Below are 23,294 nucleotides of genomic sequence, written 5' to 3'. Positions count from 1 at the left end.
CCGTGACAGCCATGAGAGTTTAATATGTGTTGAAATCACTACACGAGGGCTTTTACAGCGAAAGCTTGTATGAGATAACAACAAGAGTTGCGTGCGGTGCCGTATATAGTTAATCGCCACCGCCGGTGTACGTAACTACTATCGCACTGAATAAAAAAAAACTCACTGAATAAAAACACAATGGTATTCTAACCCGGGTGCCCACTGTAGGAGCCCAATATTCTACCATTTTTCCTCTTTATTTCCGGTAAAACCTTCACACATGGGGGGATAAGATAAACATATTAAAGTATACCAGGCACATGACAGAAAAATTACTACGGCCATCAAGCACTGACATTGAAGGAATTTTAAGCCCAGTATTTTACCACTGAGCCACGCCGGTCCTTGAGACTCCTTTGTAAAATGGCCTTAGGCAGATCTGATGTCGGGAAAACAACTACGTTAATATGTGAAATAAAGCCTCTCAAAACAGCAAGTGAACAACCAGGTGTTATACAATGCGAATCGTGGAAAGAGCGGGTCGTCAAATGCTCCAATCTATGACAAAAGCTTGATCTTGTTTACCCATTAACTGTGTCGCATACCCACTGCGGGGAATTGTGCCCCTGGTTATTATTCCTTGCAAGCGTGCAGAGAGTACCAGACCTTTCCGAAGAATCGCGGAGGGCGGCATAATGAATACCTGCGTACTGCGCGATGATTGATGGCGTAGTGGGTACACTGCAAATGTGCTTGCAGCAGCTACCCAGGGTGTTCAAAAAAGGCTCTGAATGGCTGCCCGTCCCGCTTTCGCTGTGGCAGTGCTGCGAGTGCCCCGCAGGACTGTTTTTTTTTTTTATTCAGATTCGTCTTCTTCGAATGCTGCAGACACGTGTGGTACAGTCGAGCCTAGAATCCTGTGATCAACAGGATTCTAGGCTAGTGTAACCACCACACAGCCACTACGGCAGATGGCGTAGACCTAACAGGACAGTGCCCATTTGCTAGTGATTTGGCACATGTAAATAAGCAGAATAGTCCAGACTGCAATGATCTCCCATCGCATCTAAATTATTTACAGCTTATTCTACGTGCGTATCTGGTATGAGAGCTTTTCATAGCAACAAAATGGCTTCAAGAAAGTCAGAATACAGCGTCTTAAGAAATACACTTCGTTATGAATTATTATTGAAAAAACAAAGTTGTTCTCCCGGAAAACGTCTTATTTTTTTATGCGCTAGCCTTCTCTGCTGCGAACATCGCTAAGCACTGCTTCACAGCGAGTCTTCGCAACAATGGAAGTGCACCAACGAAGGTTTTCCTTGTTCTATAGTTCCTTTACCCCATACGGCAGCACAATGCACTGTCGAATGATGTAATTAATCCTTGTTACAAGACTATCGTGGTTCAGCTCCCGTAGAACCGAACCACGAAATAGAAGTAACTAGAAGAATAATAATAGGTTGGAGCACATTCGGCTAGTACTCTGAAATCATGACTAAGAGAAATGAACTACGGACTATGAAGTAAAAACCTGGAGGCTTACAAAGAGCGTTCAGGCTAAATTGAGGACCACGCAGCGAGCGATAGAAAGACAAATTATTGGTATATCCTTAAGAGACAAGAAGAGAGCAGAGTGTGTCAGGACAAAAACTGGGGTAAAGGATGTCGTAGTTGCAATGAAGAAGAAGTGGTCATGGGCCGGGCACGTAGCACCTAAACAGGATAGCCACTGGTCATTAATGGTTACTGAATGGATCCCCAGAGAAGGCAAGCGGGCTAGGGGGAAACAGAAAGTTAGGTGGGCAGAGGAGATTAGAAAGTTCGTTCGATTAGGGGCTGCAGCAAGCACAGGATTGGGTTGACTGGGGAAACATGGGAGATACCTTTGTCCTGCAGTAAGCGTAGTGGAATGATGATGATGATGATGATGATGATGATGATGATGATGATGATGATGATGATGATGGCACTATATTGCATGTCAGCATATATTTAAATATTTCAAATTAGGTGTACTGAGTAGCATCTTTTCTTGCAGAACGTTTTCTTGAGTCCAAAATAATGTTGGCTCACGTGCTTGTATGCAGATGGTAGTGGCATCAGGTTACTGAAAATAGATGGCATTAGTGGCTTAATCTGCTTCCACTTTGATCCTCCCATGCCATCGAAAATGCTGGCGCAAGAAGCTGTGTACGCACGACAACCCGTAGCCCTGCCTAGCAAAGGCGGTGTTCCTTTACGCATACAATAATTGCCCTCCTTACCGTCAATAAAAGCCAGACTTTTGTTCTTACGAAAGAGGTCTAGAAAGGGGCACTTAGGGTAATGTCTTCAAAATGGCGTGATTGCAAAAGATTCCTTGAATATCCAAGGAGCATACGGCAGGTGAGACTGAGTCCTGATCTCCACAGTCCCCTATCGGTGTGTAATGCTGACTCAACTAAAATCGGAGTTGAGAAAGCGCTTATGTATAGTGTATTTCGAAGAAAGTGCATTTAAAAAGCCCCAGGAATGTCTGCGTCGTTTTCGGTGAACATCAGGAGCACTGCTACGCCTCAACATTACGCAACGTCATTCTCTATTAAATTTTATACCTTTTCTCTTACCCTAAATAACCCTCTAGGGGACATGAAATGCGCAAATGCAATGTCGCTAAAGTGGGGCTACATCGCTCTTTTCTCTCTTCAGCCTTCACTTTGGCAATGGCGACGCAAATCTTCTCTGCTAAGATGACTCCGCTGCCTTTACGAAAGCTGTGCTTCAAGGACTTTGTATTACCATCGATTGAGCTTGTATGACTTGAACTGACAAGGCTCACTGTAAGAACGGTTTTATAGAAGTGGTTTTAGCAGGATTACCCGTCCTCCAAGATTTCAATCACACGAGGGATAAGGTTAGGCCAGACAGGTGAACAATTGGCCCACCACTAAATTTGGTCTTTGTTCTGGGTGCTTTTAACACGGCGAATGCGATAGAAGCTTCGTGCGGCTTGTCATAATGCTTCGTGAAAGCGTGGTGTAGTCACACACAGCACGCTTATGAAATAACAAACATGAAATACGTATGCATAGGCGCATACTTCCAAAAGCTACCCACTGCACATAGTGAACTCGATAGATGCCTCCTTATGCGTGGATTGAAACCAGCGAATCTTGTGCGACACAATTTAAGTTGCGTACGGCTTATATGCTATAAATCAGTGATAATGAAACTACGACTGCCAGCCGCAAGTATACCGCCTCATAAATAAAATAACTTAAAAGCTTTTTCTTTGTTTTTTAAATGCGAAGCCTTGCGTTGCCTACTGCGATACCTTTGAGCTTATCTATCTATCTATCTATCTATCTATCTATCTATCTATCTATCTATCTATCTATCTATCTATCTATCTATCTATCTATCTATCTATCTATCTATCTATCTATCTATCTATCTATCTATCTATCTATCTATCTATCTATCTAGCCCCCACGTGTGCTCTCGTGATGGCCTCTTTAATTTGGTCAGACCTAAATTAGTAGAGGAGTAAGAGAGAGTTGGAGAAATACTTGACAGTTTGGTCACAACATTAACAACGTGCAAATCCTGTGGTGTACGTCGTCAAACTGTTTCTTGCATACACTTGTGGCGCATGCCCATGTACATATTATGGGCCGCAGTTTGCTGGCATGTGTCACAGGTGGTTGACAGTTAAGAACAGCCCCAGAATGGCGGGTACAGACATTAGTAACTCAAATGTGAGAGCGTTAATAAAAACTGACATCAGCAGCGTGGACCCGGCGAATTCATAGAATAAATGTCAGGGTTCCAGCAGGAGTTTACCTCCAGAATACTGCGTGAATATCAATTATTCTTGCACAGAGCCAAGCTAGGTCCCAAAACTTCTTATGAAAAGACCGTAATATTTGTGAAACTCCTACTGTGGATGAAGTGCTGGTTATATAACTTTATAGACGTTAGGTATGTACTCCTACGCTTAAAAAAAGGTGGTGCTACTTACTAACTTTTGAGGGAGTGCTGTCACAACATTCACCAATAAGTGGTAACTCCAGGCAGTAGACTGCAGACATTTACTACTTCAGATTACTTTATACCTCAAAGTTAGCGAGTAGCGCTACCTTTTTTTAAGAATGTATGACACAGCCGTCACGTCGGGTTAACGTCACTTGTAGTTACGTGCCGTCCCCGGATGTTGATTTATGTTGCGTTATCAAAGGTAACCATCCTCGCAATTGCAAGCGCTACATGTCAGCGTGATACCCACGTTGCAGTTGGCATTGTTACGCAACTGTAAACAACTGTTTAAATGAAACGTATGCAACTATTCAACATAGGTCTGTACGTACAACGTATTTACATATCTCTAGCGCCATTTCATAACGTTTCGCTGAATAAAAAATTACAACACAGCTGCCTTTCCTCCGCATGTCTTGCATAACATAGATTCCCAAGGTACGTGACATCTGTATACAGAATTTCTTTACCTAAAATAAGATCTGTCACCAGAGGCATGTGTGAGTAAATCTATAGAATTTTCGCCCAAAGGGGTCGAGGAACGTCACCATTTCAGTCTTAAGCTTTTATACATACTTTTATCAATGCTTTTATGCATGTGCTCTTTGCGCTATGACAAACGCAACAGAACAAGTAATTTGCGAGCGTAGCGCAGAATTTCCCGATTCAGCGCACCGCAACGACGCTATACATATAAGCCAGGACGTACTAGTTGAAACCGATTTATTCTTGACCACATGGAATTCTTTATAGTGGTTTTATATATAGGTATTTAGAACTTGTGTGCCTTGGACTGAATAAGCAATGCTTCTTATTTTGCTAGAATTTCACGGCATGCACGTATTCGCATACCTGAATAACATGTTCAACGCGAATACTTGCACGCGATCGTTATCATGAATCATGCTAACGAGGCCATCTGTTTCTTCAAATTATTCTTGCTCTCTTTTCTTCTTGTTTATGCCTATACGGAACACGCCTGATTACAATTTTCTGAAATATCAGTTTCAATATGTTTACACTGCTTATAAAGTGAACGAAAAAGGCAAAACAAAGGACGGCTGGTAAGGCTGTTTATTTGCTATAGAAATAATTCGCGATTTTACAAGCCTGGTATGGGCATGCAGCTGCCAAACACAAGAGATGTCGTGCGTTTTGAAACTGTATTATTAATGTCTGCCATGGAAAAAAATTCCAGAAACGAGGATTTCTATATGCGGGCATTCATTTTCTTTTCTTATTCTCAGGGCGAGAACAGAGGCTCCGCTGAAGTTGAAAATTACCTTCGCGGAAAAATTATCTTCGCGCCTTTAGTTGTGCAAACTTTCTCGTGTATACGTTAGCGATTTCACGCGTCACGGGAGGCGGTCCAGCTAGTTATTCGAGGAGCTCCGCCACGCTACAGAAATAGCAATTTTTTAACGCCCGATGACTTCCATTACGTCCTATAGGTGTCTTTTTTTCTCCTGATATTGTTGCTACTATGCCCTTCTTGGTGAATGAGAGCTTCTCCGAGATGACAAAACGCGTTGGTCGCGAGCGCCAAACCAAGGACGAGACTGCCTGAAATTGGAAGGGGGTGGATAAATAAACGAGAAAAACTGCAGGCAAGGGATGCCGACAGAATCCGAGGCGTAAAGAAAAGGGGGGGGGGGAGGGGAAGCAGCGTACCGCGAGGATTCCTCCGGGGGAATCGGGGTAAAGGCGATGTAAAAGAAGGCCTCTCTGCGAGGGTGGCGTCCGGGACCCCGGAAAATAAGGTGGGCGAAAAGGGAGATGGAGGGGGTTGGCGGGGAGGACAAATAGCGAAAGGATGGGATGGAGATGGAGAGGAGAGGGAGAAGGTAACGATAGGGAGACGGCTCTGAGAAAAGGGGAACCGCGACAAGCGGGGCGAAAGCTGAGATAAGCCGGAAAGCGTGGCGGTCAGCAACGACGAACGAGCCCCGAAGCAACAATGAAAGTGGAGGGGAAGAGGCTCGACGAGGCAAAAAGGAAGCAGTGATTGCTCGCGCGCACCGCTACGTTGTCTGGGAAAGGCGCGCGGGCTGGGAAATAAGGGTTGCTTGCGTGTTCCTCTCCCGTTATCGCCTTCGCGCACCAGAAAATTGTCCGGAGCTCTCTCTCCTCTTCCTCCGCGCGCGTCGTCCCTGTCGCCGAAACGGCGCCGTCAACGGTTGTGTTGCGGTATCAACCCGCGAGCCCTTGCTACGTACTGTTACGTTTGATTGCTGCGTCCCATAGGGCTGAGATCACTCCCTCGGCGCCACAGAGAGACGCCGGACTGGTCTGTATCACTGGAGCACCAGACTGTACCCGCAGCAAACGAGCCGATTCCGGTGGTGGCACGAGATATCGCGTTTGCTGCGTGAACCGTGAAATCCAACACACGGGTGCTCTGATTGCTTCAGCAGTTTAAGCTTAAGGTGGTAGTTGTGCTGTTTGGTTGCTGCATCGCCCCGCGGCGATGGTCTAGTGGCTAAGGTACTCGGCTGCTGACCCGCAGGTCGCGAGATCGAATCCCGGCTGCGGCGGCTGCATTTCCAATGGAGGCGGAAATGTTGTAGGCCCGTGTGCTCAAATTTGGGGGCACGTTAAAGAGCCCCAGGTGGTCGAAATTTCCGGAGCCCCGCACTACGGCGTCTCTCATAATCATATGGTGGTTTTGTGACGTTAAACCCCACATATCAATCAATCAATTGGTTGCTGCATCCTTCATTTTCATATGCCAGGCAAAAAAACAACAAAAAACACATGCAGGCACGCACTTGAAGGTTAGTACATTCATCGAAGCCGGAAAAGAAAAACAATGCCTGTACTTTAGTGCGGGCAGGTTTTGTTATTCTAGGTGAGATGTCTGCATGTTTCTTGCCATTTTTATCTCTTTATATATATATATATATATATATATATAATATGTAATGTGTTTGCTTGTGCAGTACCTGCACGTGCGTGCATGGTGCTTCCCAAAGCTATTATTGTAATAGCTCCACAGGGACCCAAAGCAGCATCTCACATATCGTAACTTGGCCTGTCGGCAACAAAGTGAACTAAAAAATTTCACTGCTTCCTGGTCAGGCAAGACGACCCTAGCCTGCAAAGACAGAATAATAAGATGTTTTTGATGTATTTTGCAGAAATTGTCGCAGCAAACAAGAGAACAACTCGACGTAATTTCTTCTCGCTTCGCAGCTTCTCCAGCCGAAAAATCACTCTTCGATAACCCTCTGTCGAGAAACGAAAGAAGCCGAAAGTGCGGCCCTCGTATAAACACAAACCACTTTGCTCGAGTCATAGCCGCAGGCTTACAATTCGTTCCATCTTCATCTGGCGGACAGTCGAAAGTGGGCGTGGTAGGGGACACTGATCCGAATGACACCGAAGTTTCAGGGAGAGGAAGAAAGCAAGAGCGCGAAACAATCGAACTGCTTCATTTCCAGACGGCGCCAGGCGCTGTACTTGGAGGACTTCCGGTCGTTTGAAAGAGTGCGTTCCCCAGACGGGCGGCCAAGCAACCGAGTGGTCTTTGTCGCAGGATGCGTCGGGAAGAGGAGGCCACGACCGAAGGACTGCCATCCTCGTCGGCGTTGCCGAGGACGTATACGGAGGCGCACAAGTTCATATGGTGAGCGCGTTGCCGTAAGGGAAAGAAAGAGAAGAGTTAGAAGAGGGAGTCTAGTGAGCACCAATTTCCGAAACTTGCCATTCGGGCCTATCGTGGTGTGCGTGCTGTACAATGCCCGTAAGGAGCATTGTGCTGAAATGCGCCTCGCACTCTGCCAGCTTCTTCTCCGCGTTGTCATTTCGTCTGTTGCACTTGTCCTCCAATAATGCGTCCCAAATCGACCAGCTCTAATGGCTTTCCTTTAGGGAATGAACGACTCTTTCCTTTTGCACACATCGGCTGCGCCCTTCGCTTATGGTTGTCTCTAACCCGAAGGGACCACAGTGCTTGGGGCGATGTCAAGAACGGGAAAAAAGATCGCTGGGTGCGGTCGCAAACCAATGACATCCACGACAATCATGCTGAGACAAAATACGCCTCCCCTTTCTTACGGCGCTTGCAAATATGGTCCTCTCATCACATAAACCCATGATCGACGGCACAGGCACAAGTTTAACAAAACCTTTCCCAGAATATGTTTACAGATGCCCTTTCTGGCATCTCATGTTTCTTACTGAATGGGGCAGTATGAAATGATCATTTACTCTGGCGAAGGCAGGCCCTCCTGCCAAAACGTTGGTAAACTTGCGCATTTTTTTTTTCAGTATGAGCACTTACCCAAATGTTTCACGGGCTTCATTCAGATATAACATCGCAACGTTGCTTTTGCATGCTCAATAATGCTTCAGTATTTAATCACATTGTCGTCTACAGAAAAAACAACGCATAGACATAAATGTGCTGTGGTTCAAGCCCATGATTGAAAGAGTTTGTCATTGTCATTGCAATTTTCATATCCTTTCACTTCAGTAATTCAGTAAAATTTATCAAAAACTTGGGTGCAATAGACTACAAGTATTAATTACCGAAGTCGACGCTAACCACAAGCACGGTTGTTTTTAGCGTCCCCTTTTGAAATGAACTATTTTAAGCCTAACATCGTGATCGCCGCTCCGTTGTAACCTTTCAAGGAGCTTTTCGCGTGCAACATCTTCGCACGCTCGCACTTCCTTAGCTGCTCACTGAGCGTGAAATCCCACCTTCTCGGGTAAAAGCTTTTCACTGTGGTTCTTTTACTTTTACCAGTTTACAGTTTTGCGATTTTCGAACCTTCTTCATCCAGCGCCATACCCCCGCCTCGACTTGCGAACCACTCTTTTTGTTTTGGTATCGCGTTATGTTTTCGTTGATGGATATGCATACCTAAACACGTGGTTGTACTTTCTCATCGCGCCCTTCGTGCTGCCTTTCTGATGACTCTCATATCTGAGCTCTCGCCGGTTACTTCCTGAGATGAACGAGCGTCTTCCGGCCAGAGGAAGTGCGTTTCCCTGTTCTCGTGTCGTCGTGCCTAATGACAGAAGCCTCGCCGTCTCCCTCCTAGCGCCGCATCCTGCCCAACCCCTTCAAAAAACGAGCACTATTAGGGAGCGGGCGTCGCGTGCTCGCCATCGCGGCTGCACCGTGCCCGTTTCGACGCTCGCCTCCGGCGCTGTCGCCCAGCATCCGAGCGCTCCTCGCCTCTCGTCCTATTCCGTCAGCACGTTTGAGATGCTTCGCCATCTGCCACTGAAGTGCTGCAGTGAAACAACTTTGTCCCTTTGCCTCTTCTTTTTTTGTATTTTTTCATTGTTCGACGACCTGATGTATTCGGTTGCCGCAAACGTTATGTAAGTAGAGACGACGAGTCGAAGACATCTGCCTGCTTCGCTACAGTTCATAGGCCGGAGCACTGTAACACAAACGCAGCTTTTTGTTGTTTTTTTCTTTCCATTTTCTCTCATGTGCACAGCGCGCAAGTAAGTTATGAGCAAAGCTGTATGCTGCGTTGGAATTCAGCGAATGTCCTCGTATGACTCGTTACGCTTTGCAGTAGCGATTTAAAACTTTCTCTCTTTTTTAGGCTTCTCTCCGTCTAAAGAAACGGCAACGGAGGCTTCTGTGACTCGCTCAACTTGCTTGAATACCCCCTGAAATACTTGTTCGAAACAGCCGCATGTGACTTATTAAAAAAAAAAAGCTGGCTCGTTTCAAGTATATGTTGTAATGAGGAAGTATGCAAACGTGGTAAGATGACGAGTTAGATCATGGAAGGTAAAAAATCTATATACGTAGAAGCGTCTTCTGGTTGCATGCTTCGTATATATAGTGGAAAAGACCGTCAATAATGTTCATACCACGTAAAATGTTGTTATTTAGGTCAATTTAAAGACACCTATATTTATCACCTTTTGAGCTAGCTCGACTATCTGACAGCGCAGCCTGTGAAAGGGCAAGTATGAATATTTTCGTCACATCTATCATGATCCCCTTCCTCACTAATTTGGTTCAGGTCAACGATCGAGTTGTTACTCCAATAGGTTAATACTTCCTCCTATATTTTGCCTTGAGTGTCTAGTTTAGACCTATGTGCCAGGTTAGGTTCTGCATTGTGCGTTTTGTCCTTCGACGACATGCAATCAGCAAAGAGTCAACATTGTAAGTTAAAGCATACGTAAAACTGCTCCAGTATTGTGCACAACATAAGCTTTAAAGCCACCGAATAAAGGCAAATTACTTACACTGCAAAAAAAAGACATAGCGAATACAGTTCTTGCTTTCTTCATCTGTGAAGAGTTGCACTTGTCTTGACTGGTACGTCGCACTTGCCTATTATACGCGTTGGCTCCTGTCGTTTCTTTTCAAGAAAACTCACAGATGTGGTAAAATGGGGGCAGTTATACTGTTTTCGCCTAAACAAGCCGAGGCGAACCGAAAACTCTTTGACCCTGCGGAAGAGTTTCTCAGCCAAAGGTGGTCGGCTGGGATCGATTGAGCCAACATCTGCAGTATACCGACTGAGAGATCGGGCTATGCTTTGTCGGCTTTATTTTTCCTGAGGAATGTAAACAGCAGACGGGCCCCACCCGTTCCCTCCTTCGAGAGAGACGCGCTTGTGTTTTATTCTGGTCGCCAGCAGTTTGATGTGCTTTGTAAGAAACGCCTTTCAGTGAAGAACTCGATATATTGACCCACGTCTCAGCTCAACTTAGGCATCCCTCGTGGGGCATTTCTCTACCATTGGGAATTGTGGCAGGAATATGGAGTGCCTAATGTTGCGACATGCCCATTGTTGGTTCGTGACCACATTCGAACCACTGCTGTGCTTCGTTTTGTGGACAAGAACAAAGACGTAAGAATGAATATTGAACGGTACAAAGTGTACTGTTATATTAACATGAAAGTAATTTTGCTTTTTCACTCGATGTCGTAAAATGTACACATGAGGTGTGCGCGGTAGAAAGCTATGTGTCTCGTTTCACGCGGGTGGTAACCAATTTGCTTATAAGTTTGATATCTTGTTAGGTTATGTATGTTCGTCAACTTAGAAAAGAAGATGTCGTAAAGAGAAAAATGCGTGCTACGAAATTTTTCCCAGCATGGGCTGCATGACATTGTGGCCCTGCGCAATTGTTATGAAAACAATTGAACACAGTTTTGAGACTTTATGTACCATTTTGTGTTATACGATGTTCATTACAGTGAAGTACAAGAAACAAACTATTGTTAATATCAATGCATCACTTTACTGGAGGCTGAGTAGAGTGATCATTTATGTCGGTGCTTTCCTTTATATTCCATACCTGTCGTGCGACATCAAAGGTGTGGGAAACTTGCTATATGCATATGCATAGCTTCACACGCTCAACAATGTCTGAAAGGAATCTACGGGTTAGCGATACGCCTGCAGATAATGTGACTCCACTCTTGAAAGGCGGACGCACCTTGTTGAAGCATATTCTTGAAATTCGGCCAGCTCCAGTTAGTTATACTCCATGGATTCTGGTAGCACCGCTTTGCGTGGTTGCATGAAAATGCGTTGCATTGTTAATTACCAATATATACTGCTCATCAGGGTTCACGAGTGTGAGATGTGATGACACCAGATGGAGTCAGTGCAGCTGTGTCTGAAATGACGATAGTTATAGCGCGAGAACAAAACGACGACACAGAGACAAGAAGGACATGAAAGACTCTTGTCGCTGTGTCATCGTTTTGTTCTCGCGCTATAACTATCGTCATGCCATACCAACTAGTCCAAGCTGCCACACTTCTAAATGTGTCTGAAAATTTGGTATGATGCTTCCACCTTTAGCATCATCAAATATAGAACGTGCGTGATCAACCAGAGACTCTCGAAAGTCTAGTTAATATTCACAGTACCACTTAGCCGTTAAAAGCAATCATTATTTGCTCGTCGACTACACCTTTTACAAAATAACAGACTTTGACATGCTTATAAGTTTCACAGAAGCACAGCGCACATCGACAAGCAGCAAGTCACGAGTCTTATTTTAAATGCTAATCCTGCTTTAACATTCTAGGCTTCCCAGAATATATTCAATGCAAAACGGACGTTTCTTTATACCTGTCGTCTTAAAAAGCAGACATTTCCGGTCATTTAAACGAAAGCATAGTGCCTCTATTTCGGCGAACTCTTAGAAAATCGGAATCACCTAATAGGAATGTAAAATCAAGTGTAAAAAACACCGTAGAATAAATATGAGCGAAATAAGTCATATGCTAACGACAATCGTTTTTATAAGTATACGGTCACCAGCTTTGCACATTTTGCTACGAGATATGGTAAAGTTTTTGTGAATGGTTCTGATGAAATGATTAGAGGCAGTCAGAGAACGAATGTAAAGAATAAAAAGTTCTCCAGAATAAGACTGTTTGAAAGTTTCAGTTATATTTCAGTGACGTTGCAGACATTATACTATAGGGTAATAGAAAAATAATACGCAGTGTTTATTTTGAGTTAACGCAAGCATTACATTTTACACTGTCCGATCAAGATCTCTCGCAAATGCTAAACACACGTAATGGGTCCAGTGGTCAAAAAGTTTTGTTTGATGCTGAATTACAAAGAAAATGGGATGGTAAGAAAAATTAGTGCGTTTGAATTTCTCGGTATTTCTTGCATTTGTTGATGCATTTATTAGTCTCCACGTCCGCACTTGCGGCAGTCTAGTCAAAGCTGTCGGGAGTAGAAAGTGCGTGGGTATTTTTTGTATTCCTCCTTCCAGCTTCATGAGCAGATAAAGGCTATCACTAAAGGTGCGCGGCTCGGAGAAATCGCTTCTTCTTAGCGCTTCGACGAGAAGTCCATACATCGATAGGCGCCTAGTCGACAGCTTCCCATTCTTCTTCCTGCACGCCAATTGGGGCCATCCCAAGGATTCTATTTGTTTTCCGCGAACGTGAAAACAGAAGAAAAGAGTTCACGATCCAAGACTTCTTCAGCAATGAACCAAGATGAAGGAAAAAGGAAACTCGAGATACGAAGGACCACTGCCAGTCCAATTACCTTCGCTTATTTTTCGACACTGACGAAGATGTGATTAATTATAGATGGCTGCGCTATCGGAACACATTAAGAAGGAAATTACCTTCCTGCTTGCGTGTAATGCTTAAGTTATCATTCTCTTTTGTCCTTTTCGTTTTAATTAGGCAACGCACTTCAATATCTGGAATTCTTCCGCCGAGCCATAGTTTAACTGTGAAACTTAGCTTCTTTGTCTGAATCAATGGACAATACTTGTATAATTAACTTGACAGCAATTTGACGTTCTGTACTTTCCTCCATCTCAATAATTGATCCTGAAAAGCTGACATTGATTACCATCACCTATTTTGCAAGTACACTGCAGAGCCACCCTAACGTACACTCTACGGAGTAATTTAAGTTAGCTTGTGAAATTTTGTTCATGCTAGAGTATACCTAAAATGAGAGCAGGCCACGCAAGTTCATATAGACTGGGAAGGTGCATTAAAAATTGCGACAAATGATATCCTCATGCTATTTGCAGTGGTAGAAAGAGGCCGTAACTAACAAATTAGACTAGAAGACTTGAGAGCTTTAGAGGAGAAAGCTAACAATGATTCTGCTTTCAAAGGGACGGTACGAAAGGAACGCATTCTCTTAGGTCTAGAGGCCACTGAAAATCAGGATTCAAGATATGCATTTTAAGCGGCTCGTTTTTTTTTTTTTTCATTAACAGTTGTGCTAGGTGATCAATTGTTTCAGGGACGAAGCTCCTTAAAGCGGAACTCGTTCGTCTCTCGTCGTAGTACGTAACATGTCTTACTCTTTGATCTGCAAGGTGGTGCTGGTGGGAGATTTCTCTTGTGCGTTGTTGAACAATAAAAAATTCGTAGCGTGTGCGTCAACTAACCGCCGAATTCTCCTGTCTCTCATTCCCCATTAGCAGCCATTGGCATGTACATTGAGCACTATCTCACAAGAAAATGTTGCTACGTTATACTCGCTGGTCGTAACCTCCTTGGTTTTAGAAATGTTTAGCAAGTGCTGGGCCGCAGTGCCATGAATACAGTGAACTAGTATATACCATGAACTCGAGGTGGTTAAAGGGGGGAAGTAGACGCGAAACGCCAGCCGTGAGAAAGTGTGCGTGTGCCACCTCTCGTTTAATCCTCGGAATGTCCGCTGGACGGCGGTGCTTCTATATGCGGAATATATGATGAAAATATGCGAGATGGTGGTACTCTGGTGTTCACTAGATGGACGAACGGACACACAGACAGATGCATAGACGGACGCACGGATGGCTGCACGGACAGATGGACGCATGGACAGAAGCAGGGGTGGATACATGGACGAACGCAGGGACGGACGCACTAACAGACGCACGCACGGACGGGCGAATGCACGCATGGACGGTCACACAGACGGACGCATGGACGAAAGCAAGAACGAATTAGCGGATGAATGCTTCGCCCCACTCTCCATCATTCACTCCGTAGATATGCTGCCATTTTTTTTGTTAACACACTTGAAAGAAACTATAAGCTACAAGCAAAGTTGTTAAGGAGTCCAAGATCTTGGTGAGGCCAATATATCGACGAGCGCATTTTATATGTGCGGGCATGTCAACCATGCATACGCATATGTGCATTTTGTCGAAGCTCGTCCCGACATAACCATGCCGCCTGTGCCCGTATGATGCACATGATAAGAACAATACTGCCCTGCAACATGCCTACACTTGCCCTTTCTTAGTAAACATCAATTTACGGGTAAAGAACTAGAGTGTAGCAATTGTATGCTAATCAGGTGGAGGCATGGAAATTGTCCTGTGTCTACACATGACAATCTATAGACACTTCCAGAATGACTATGTTAGTTTATGATTACACAGAGATGGAAAACTTCGTGAATGGCGTCGATAGGACATGGTATAACCCTTGGTGGTATATATGTATCAACATGGTCTTTTTTGTTCAAGACTAATTGTCTGCTGCTTATTTGCTCATGCTTGAGTTTTTGCACTTTTGCGCACATGAGAATTAGGTAAGCACGTTCATCCCATTTACCGTAACTTTATTACAGTATTTGAATGAGACGCAATACTTCATAATGTCACTTGCAAGTTATCCTCGTTTTTGTAGAACATGTCACAAAGGCTATCATTCAGCGTGTCTATATCAAAAAGTGACTTAGTACTGTGGATGCAAAAAAAAAAAAATCTCAGTGACGAGAGAAACAACTCAGACCTATTTCTCAAGTCGCAATTTTCAAGATGAGCGTCGACCTCGCACAAAGTTTTCTTGTGTGACTAAAAGATACTGCTCAATCATCACAAGCTATTCTTACCAACTAAAACCATGTGAGTACGTTATCTGGCTCTGTATTACCAAAGTAGGTACCTAGTTAGAGATAACACGAAGCATAGGGAAGTTAACTACATTTTGCTCACTTGCTACTTTATTAGTGGGTAAGAAGATCAGGGAGAGAGAGATAAAAAAAGGACACTTGTCTTAGCAGAGAACAAGGTGTATAAAAACTTTCTTGTCTCCTAATAATGCAGAAGAGCTCTCATGGCTTTCTTCGCAGAAGCTTTAACCCAGACTTAAGGACACTATTTTCAACAACAGGCCCATCGTGCAGCCTACTCAAGGTACAGTACAGTACAGACGTTCGTAAGAGCTGCATCGATGAATCATATCTGCATATGGATATATATATAGTGATTATGGTCATAAAGTGAAAATGATACTTTCTATTTAAAATTTTTCAGAATATTTTGGCCTTGTCTACTTTTTCGTGATAGTTTACTTATTCTTAACGGCTGTCCAAGAATGCCACCGCTTCATGCAAGAGCCATTTCAGGCTATTTCGAACGTGTTATTATTGTAAAAGAAACGTACTTCGTTAAAATAAAATTATGAGGACGTATGATTGCAAATTTGAAATTAAATGCTTGAAAGCAACTTGTAATATTTCATTTTCATATATTACGCGACAACGTCCTGCACTTTAAATGCACCTCGATTTCTATATGTTTGCAAATTACCAAACCAGCATTGTGCAATGTCTTCTAATATCTCGGAGTATACTTACGTATACTTAAAAAGAAGAATTCAAGCACACGAAAGTAAACGAATCTACTTTCAAATTTTTTTGGGTGATATATGCCTGCAATACTGTGCTTCTGAGGTTAACTATGTGAGTTAAGTTTTCTGTGCCTTGCTTACACCAACCCATGGTCGTCATAAATGTTTGTTCATGCATAGTTTATTTAGTATGGTAGGGCTCAGCACTCTGAAAATTGCAAGATGATTCACAAAACCTAATGGTTGCTATAATGGATACAATGATGCATCTCTCATCAAGATGACGTAAATTTAGAGCGAGCTCCTCGTCAGAGAGACCGTTAAGCGCTAGTTATGACAAACTTTATTTCGACAGTTTTAACAAAAAATGTCTAAGCGTCTGCCAAGCGCACCACACAGCATCACGCAATGCTCATTCTTTACTGCGAGAACTGTCTGCTACGACGTCTTAAGAAATCTACAGTCCCATCAGTTTAGGCCGTCTTCCATTTATCCCAACACATTCATCGTCTTCCAACCAGTATGCGCATGCAGATTGCTCCAAGGCCGTTGTCTCTAGCGCTGTCGGTTCTTTCCGACTGGCCCATTTTGTTAAGTTTTCTTCGAACTGTGAGAAAACGGTATTGGTATGCACGTGTGGGAACGAAGCTATTTTTCTACGAATCCTCTGGCACACTCTGCGCCGCGTAGACCTTAGCGTGTCGTAATGCCTTCTTCTCACGGGCTCTCTTGAAGAAACACGGTCGGTTGCACAGTATCGCTTTCCGTGAAGCAACAATACGAGACGGAGAATTCGAACGTGCGTTTGAACGTATTTATACCCATTCTGCATCTCTTTTACGCGTTTCATAAGTACAAGCCATCGCATGGAAGGAGAGAGGAGGTCAGATTGCGCTAAAGGCTGCGTTGAAAGGTGGTTATGGAAGGGTCCACACGGTGGGAGGAGGAGGGGGGAGATGAGAAGTGAGGGCTATTATCAGCGCTTTATAAATCTCGTCAACGGGCGAATGCCTCGACGAGGCGCATCAAAAATTTAAGCCTGCCAATACGCGGTGCAGGGGTCCATCGTTCGCTGCGAGCGAGGGAGGGGACTGGACGTGATAAAGTGACTCAGTCGAAAAAGAATCGCGATTTGCCCATCCTGAGAAGTGAACTTGGCGAACGAATTATCCAAAGAAAAAAACGACAGGTTATGCAGAAAAAACTAACAAAAAAAAACGGTGTGCGAGATTGCGGACCTTGCGTCGAGCGAGAAAAAGCCAGTAAAGAACAAAGGAAGGAAATGTTGGTGGAGCTGGGATTATGGGATATGGAAATTGGGGGCAGTGAATTCCCTTACTGAGCACATTTTTATGCGCACGACAGGAGAAAGAATGAAACGAGGAAAGGTATAAAAAAGAATAGAAGTCGGAGGTGTTTAAAAAGTCGGTGCGCTAAAATAGAGGGAAGTAAATTCGGCTGTGGGAAGAAAAAAATAAAACTGCAGAAGCTCGTGTATTGCTATACGTCTGCCTCAATAACCGGTAATTTGGAGAATGCAAACGTCCTATACCAAGACAGGCAGTGCACACGCCCATACGACGGGCGAGGAAGGAAAAATTGCTCCCAGATTTCAGATAAAACGCCAAGTAGTCTTATGCTAAAGCGAAGAAATGTTTCAAAAGAATGTGGGATGGAGTGCGGGTGCCACGCTGGGACAGTGGTAATTATGCGTTTGACTAAAGATGTGCGCATGCGCAGACGTTGTCTGCATTGGTAACAGTAGCTGCGGATTGGAAAGTATTTCTAAATGCGCGAAGGTGGCCCGCAACTTCACTGGGGGAGATCTTAATTCGCGAAGCAGACAGCGCCCGATGAATACACCACATTACAATTTCGAACGAAATAATGCTAGCTGCTAAGTCAAAGGAACACTTTTCTAAATATATAAGTCGATGCAGTCTGCTGCTCCGTATATGTATTCACCGAAATAACAAAAATTGAATCACCGATTTATGCTGACAAGCAAAAATGAAACAACATCATTAAAGAAGTAATACAAGTATGAAGATTGTCCTATAACTTCCACTGGAGCACGCAAGTGAGTAGTGTTGTAAAAATTTTCGGTGCATTTTACGAGCCATACTTTCGGATAACGTGTGCCAACCGAGCACCTCTTACAAATGAAACACTTAAAAGATTGCACGTAATATTGTAGGTGTTAAACCTGACGCTAATTATTTTTCGCGCTTGGAAGAGAAAAAGTAAGGTTCAGGTGGATAAGATGCGACTAAGCTGTTTGCTACCCTTCAGTGATGTGAAAATATGTTGAAAAATGAACGCCAGGCTTTTTACCACTTTGCTCCATCCTGCAAATATATCTATGCCTGAAATACAATAAGGTAACTGGCAGAGAATTTCGCACGCGCATTACTCGATATACTAGGGACTGATACGATAGGCTGGTGTGGTTGCAGCATGTTAGCCGCAATTCCCGGCATAGAACGCCCCGTTACCTTCATAGTTTCAGAAAACAGTGATTCGATAGCACACCACTAATAACAATGCTACTGCGACTGCATATTCCCCGAATCAATTTCGCTCAAACATCAGATGATACTGTAACGCGCGATAATTTAGGAGGAAGCGAGAAGTGGCGAACTAAGCCTATTCTATGAGCCTGCAATACAATTATAATCATGTTAAGGCGTATGTTGACCGCATGAAGTTCCGTAAGTTTCTTCCAATTGGCTGGTTTCTGTGCTACGTTGTTGAATAGAGACTGCGCGAGAAGCCTGATTTTTTTTTCCTTAGAGGATTTTTTCGCAAGCGGCATGAAAACTTCAGCGATTCCTTCCTCTGCAGTGTACCATGAAATAAAAAATCAAAAGTAATTGCCGTGGATCGGTGAAACTGTAAAATCGTACCAAAGAAACAAGGGTAAAAGCAAAGGCGTTCGTATTTCTCTCTTCTCATCAGCGATATGCCTCGTTTACAAAGATTGCATTAGCAGTCCTAATAAATTGCATGCCCAGTTAATCTTACGTACGTCTTAGTTTTGGTTCATGGTCTCAATGTCTAAACAAGAAAGAGAACTTAGGCGTGGGTCGACAAGAATAATTAATTTTCAGGAGTACGTCTTTCAACAGCAAGATGTGCATGCTGGTTCTCTTGCAAAAATCTCCCGCTATTTCTTTTTATGCCCTCTTCCTAATGACAGCAGTCAAGAATGCGACGAGCGTCCACGCTGCATGTAAAACTTCTGGCCCAGTTCATTACGTCATGAGGCTGGCAATCCTTAATAAAGCTTACTTCTCCTCTTTCAAAACCTTCTCTATCAAAATGAGCAACCATCATGGAAAGCACGGTGAGTTCGTTAAGATCATCTTCTAACAAAACTGAGGTCATCTGTCTCTTCCTTCTTTCTTTGCGCCTTGTCCTGCTACGCAGTAGCTTACTAAATAATCTAGAAGAAAGCATGCCCCAGGATGTAAAATCTTCGTAATTATACAAATAAAACGTTTAGAAAGATCATCTGATTGAGAGTACAGCAGCTCAAATCGCTGCCCCCGAAGGAAGCTTCATGTTAACAATATGCTAAGGTGTGCCAGTTAGTGCATCATTACTTACTTGAAAGACGTAGCACTAGCTCGAAAGTATCTTTTGTCTGTTATCGGTCCTTCTCGCTTTTAAGCTTGCGCCACGTCTTTCAATTAACGAAGCATCATATCTGTAAGGTGCGCTTGGTGCTCCATAAAACAGGAGAAGAAAGCTGTGTTTTACAAAAATTTCACAAAGTTGTGATGTAAAAACTAAACTTAAGCGATGACATACTGCTCATAACGGCTTGCTATCCGCCCATGGCTTTCCGGGGGTGCCGGTTGGAAGTAATATAGTTTTTCAAAAGCAACTCCAGGAGTGTTTAGTCTTCGTTGTCCCCCAAAAGCATAATTACCCATGCTCATAAGCATTAAAAATGACGCCAAAGGTTCCTTGAGTAATGATCTAGTATAAAATGGGCGCCCCCACCCCCTGTTTGCCCGATTAAATGGAAAGGAGTCGCCGCCCCCATGCATCCCCCATGCGCACTTTGATCATCCTAAACAAGACGTGATGCATTACACATAAAAAACAGCAATAACGAGCGTTGCTGCGCATCAACTACTACAGGCATGTTCTTCAATCACAGGTGCCACGCACCTGCATGCCCATTTGCAAGTAGGCTTACTCTTTGTATTATCCAGCATATGCCTATCTTTATCATTGTAGTATACATGCTGGTAGTGCGCCATTATTAAAGCCACGTTTGAATATGCAGAAGTTTCTTCTTTGATCGTCCTTTTGTGCTTCAGCATGTATGTTTTGTAATAGTAGTCAGCGTAAATGTATGATGATAACGATAGATGTTACACTCGGTATTAAACTGAAAGTGTTAAATAACCCAATCGACAGTATTTTGGTTATTACTGCAATTTAGGCTGCCTATGTAAGGTACACGTATTGCCTTTAATATATAGATACGAGAAAGCTTAGGCATTTTCACGAAAAGTACTCTGTCATATAACTTCCTTGACGCTGCGACTATATGAGTGAATAAGCTTTAATGAAATGAAGCACACAGTTAAGATGCATTGGTGACATAAAAAGCTGATGAGTACGTAAATTATGACAAGAGTGATCAAAAAAACGTATGTAATGTTAATGTTGTAGACTGTTGTTGTAATCGTATTCTTCATAAAATTTAATAAAGCCACTGACCCACAATGCGTTGAATTCAGTTGTCGTAACGCACAGCAAACGGCAAACTACTAACGCCTTTGCTACAGGTCTTCGTCATATTAAAGCTCGATACTGTTAAAACTTTCAAGTATTAAACACTATTTTCTCGTTCGACCATACAACATTTCATGGCATAATAAAAAAGCGACTTTTTTGTGTTATTGATCGACCAGCTCCTTGTCATGACACAACTGTTATAAGTGGCGATAAACCTTAGTGGAGGCAAAAAGTAAGAAAACAATCAAAAACATTCTAAATTTTTAAAGATGTTATCTTATTTATTGTGAAAACACAGCTTGTCATCATTTAATATAAGCCATGGCCGTGTATTTGACAGAACGCAAATGAATGGCTGGGACGCTAATTTGGAATAGGAGAGCCAAAAAACTGGTGATCAAGCTTAAAGCTGCGGTCCGATAACATAGATTGCTGGTCGGTATGACCAAGGAAAGAGAAAACAGCTTATAAATATTCATCAATACTTGCAAAGGATTGTTTCGCAGCTGAAGCATGCGATTCCCTGCAAAGGATAATGCTTAAAAGGAGTTAGGTATCTGTGTTCGAACACAAACTCCATACGACAGGAGTACCTGAAGTGGTGTATTCCGAGGATAGGAGAAACTCCGCCGCTGTCTCGGAGAAAGCGAACAACACGGTGAGGCAGAGGGAGTACCACCATCCACGCATCCCGAAAGGGCTGCGGTGCAGGCCGGCTCGAGCGCAACTTTTCCTGGGAGGGCTCATGCCGGGCCAGCCAGTAAGTTCATCGGGGAAATCGGAGGCGTCCTTGTCCGCTAAGTCACACTCTCGCGATACACTGTGAAAGTCGGAGTTCCGGGTCTGAGAGAAAAGGGACAGATTTGACGGGCAAACCACACTTCTGGTAGGTTCGTGTCAGCGTCCGAATGGCGTTCACATGTGTGTCAGAGGAAGCACGTCACGACGCCACATCCTAAGGAATGCAGGGACATGGTCGTGCTGACGCTCCGTGCATCTCCTGCACTATCGTTCACACCTCACCAACACGGTTAACGTAAATCACAGTTCACTCAATCCGATAGGCACGCAAGAACAACGCTCCTGTACACACCCCACCAGACGTCCAAGTTTGTTTTGATTTTTTTCCGTGCTACAGCGTCCGATCTTTCTAACCGACGACCTCACTGTTTCCCGCCCTGCCGGCAGGCGCGATCCCTAGAGGCAAACTTTTTGCCGCCCCCGTCTTCTTCCTTTCTTTTCCCGTCTTCAGTGGTGCGCACGACTCAGAAAGTGGGACAGGGTCGTGAGGAGGCGGCTGCGGCGGGCACCGAGAGTACAGCAACGGCGGCAGCCACGAGGAAGCAGCGAGCGCTCGCTTCACCGCAGGACGCGTCCGATGCTTGTGGCGCCTCAAGGTGGGAGAGGGGGTGTCTGCGGCCTTAGTCACGTGGGAGGTGCCGCTTCCCGAAACGCGCCTGCGCGGAAGAGGAGAGCCCTGACGTCACGTCCGCGCTCCCTTCCCTAGATCCCCTCACCTTCCGCCGACGTCCCGGACGGCGGCGTCGTCCCGTCGCGCCCCAAATGGAGGGAAGAGCGAGAGCGCGTGGATGGGGATTGCAGCGTTGGCGCGTTTAATCCGCATCGCCAAGAAACGCGCGTGCCTCAACCACGCTTTTCTTCCGCACACCCTCTTCCTCGCTCTCTTGGTTGGCCCGGCCTTCCCCTTTTCTGCGGAGGCACCCCCTTGGCCCGCATCCAAGTGGAGGAGACTTTTGTCGAGAAACGGGCTGCTGCGGGACTGTCGATGTAATAAAATAATGTTCGCTCTTTTCCATTGCGCCGAGGCCTCGATTTGATTTTTATTTTCCTGATTTTACTTCTCGAGCATTTCCAGTGGGCAGGGGCTTTTTATTCTCAGTGGGCCGTGGCTGCTGCGTATTTGCGGCTACTGCAAAGTGGAAAACGTGGAGCAAAAGCAGTGGTGCGAATCCGTCTTCCAACATGTTTCCTCATGGCCTCGTCATGGGACCTGCAATGCTTCCGGTGCCTCTAAAAAAAGAAAAAAAACAGACTGTCATTGTTCGTGCTTCGATCTGACGACCAACAGCCGAGCAAAACAGGTTGTGTGTCCTTGATGGGTCTGTCGTATTGTAAGCGAGAAGAAGCTACGCAGGAAGCTTATGTGGATTCATTTTGAGCGTTTTACCACTGTCGCAGTTTCCATAAAGTTGCACTAAGAATAAGTACGTTTTATGGAAGTTGAACGAACAAGCGTTCACAAAGCGTGACAGCTTCTACATCTATAACTTGTTCATTCCTCCTTTGAGGAAATAATGATGATACGCCTTCCGGCGCTTCATCGAAAGACTCTTGCGTAGTAGTAAAGATTCATGAGGCACTGAAAGCACTTTCTTCTGGATGATTTTTTTCAGGATTACCGATGATGCGATATATATTATTCACAAAGGACGGTAAACATTGTTGTTTCATGTGAGAC

At 44.2% G+C, this 23,294-nt stretch overlaps 1 protein-coding gene across 1 annotated transcript in view; it reads right to left on the bottom strand.

Annotated features, from left to right (window-relative positions):
- LOC119186943 (zwei Ig domain protein zig-8) overlaps positions 1-22,002 on the bottom strand; it is a 209,735-nt gene extending 187,733 nt beyond the window's left edge. The window contains exon 1 of the mRNA XM_037435291.2: positions 21,409-22,002. Coding sequence (XP_037291188.2) covers positions 21,409-21,562 — 154 coding nt within the window. The 5' untranslated portion in view covers positions 21,563-22,002. The remainder of the gene's footprint in view (positions 1-21,408) is intronic.
- Between the last annotated feature and the right edge of the window lie 1,292 nt (positions 22,003-23,294).

The sequence above is a fragment of the Rhipicephalus microplus genome, unplaced genomic scaffold (genome assembly GCF_043290135.1).
Source record: "Rhipicephalus microplus isolate Deutch F79 unplaced genomic scaffold, USDA_Rmic scaffold_47, whole genome shotgun sequence".
Lineage (NCBI taxonomy): Eukaryota > Metazoa > Arthropoda > Arachnida > Ixodida > Ixodidae > Rhipicephalus > Rhipicephalus microplus.
This window is presented reverse-complemented; position numbering and strand designations above follow the sequence as displayed.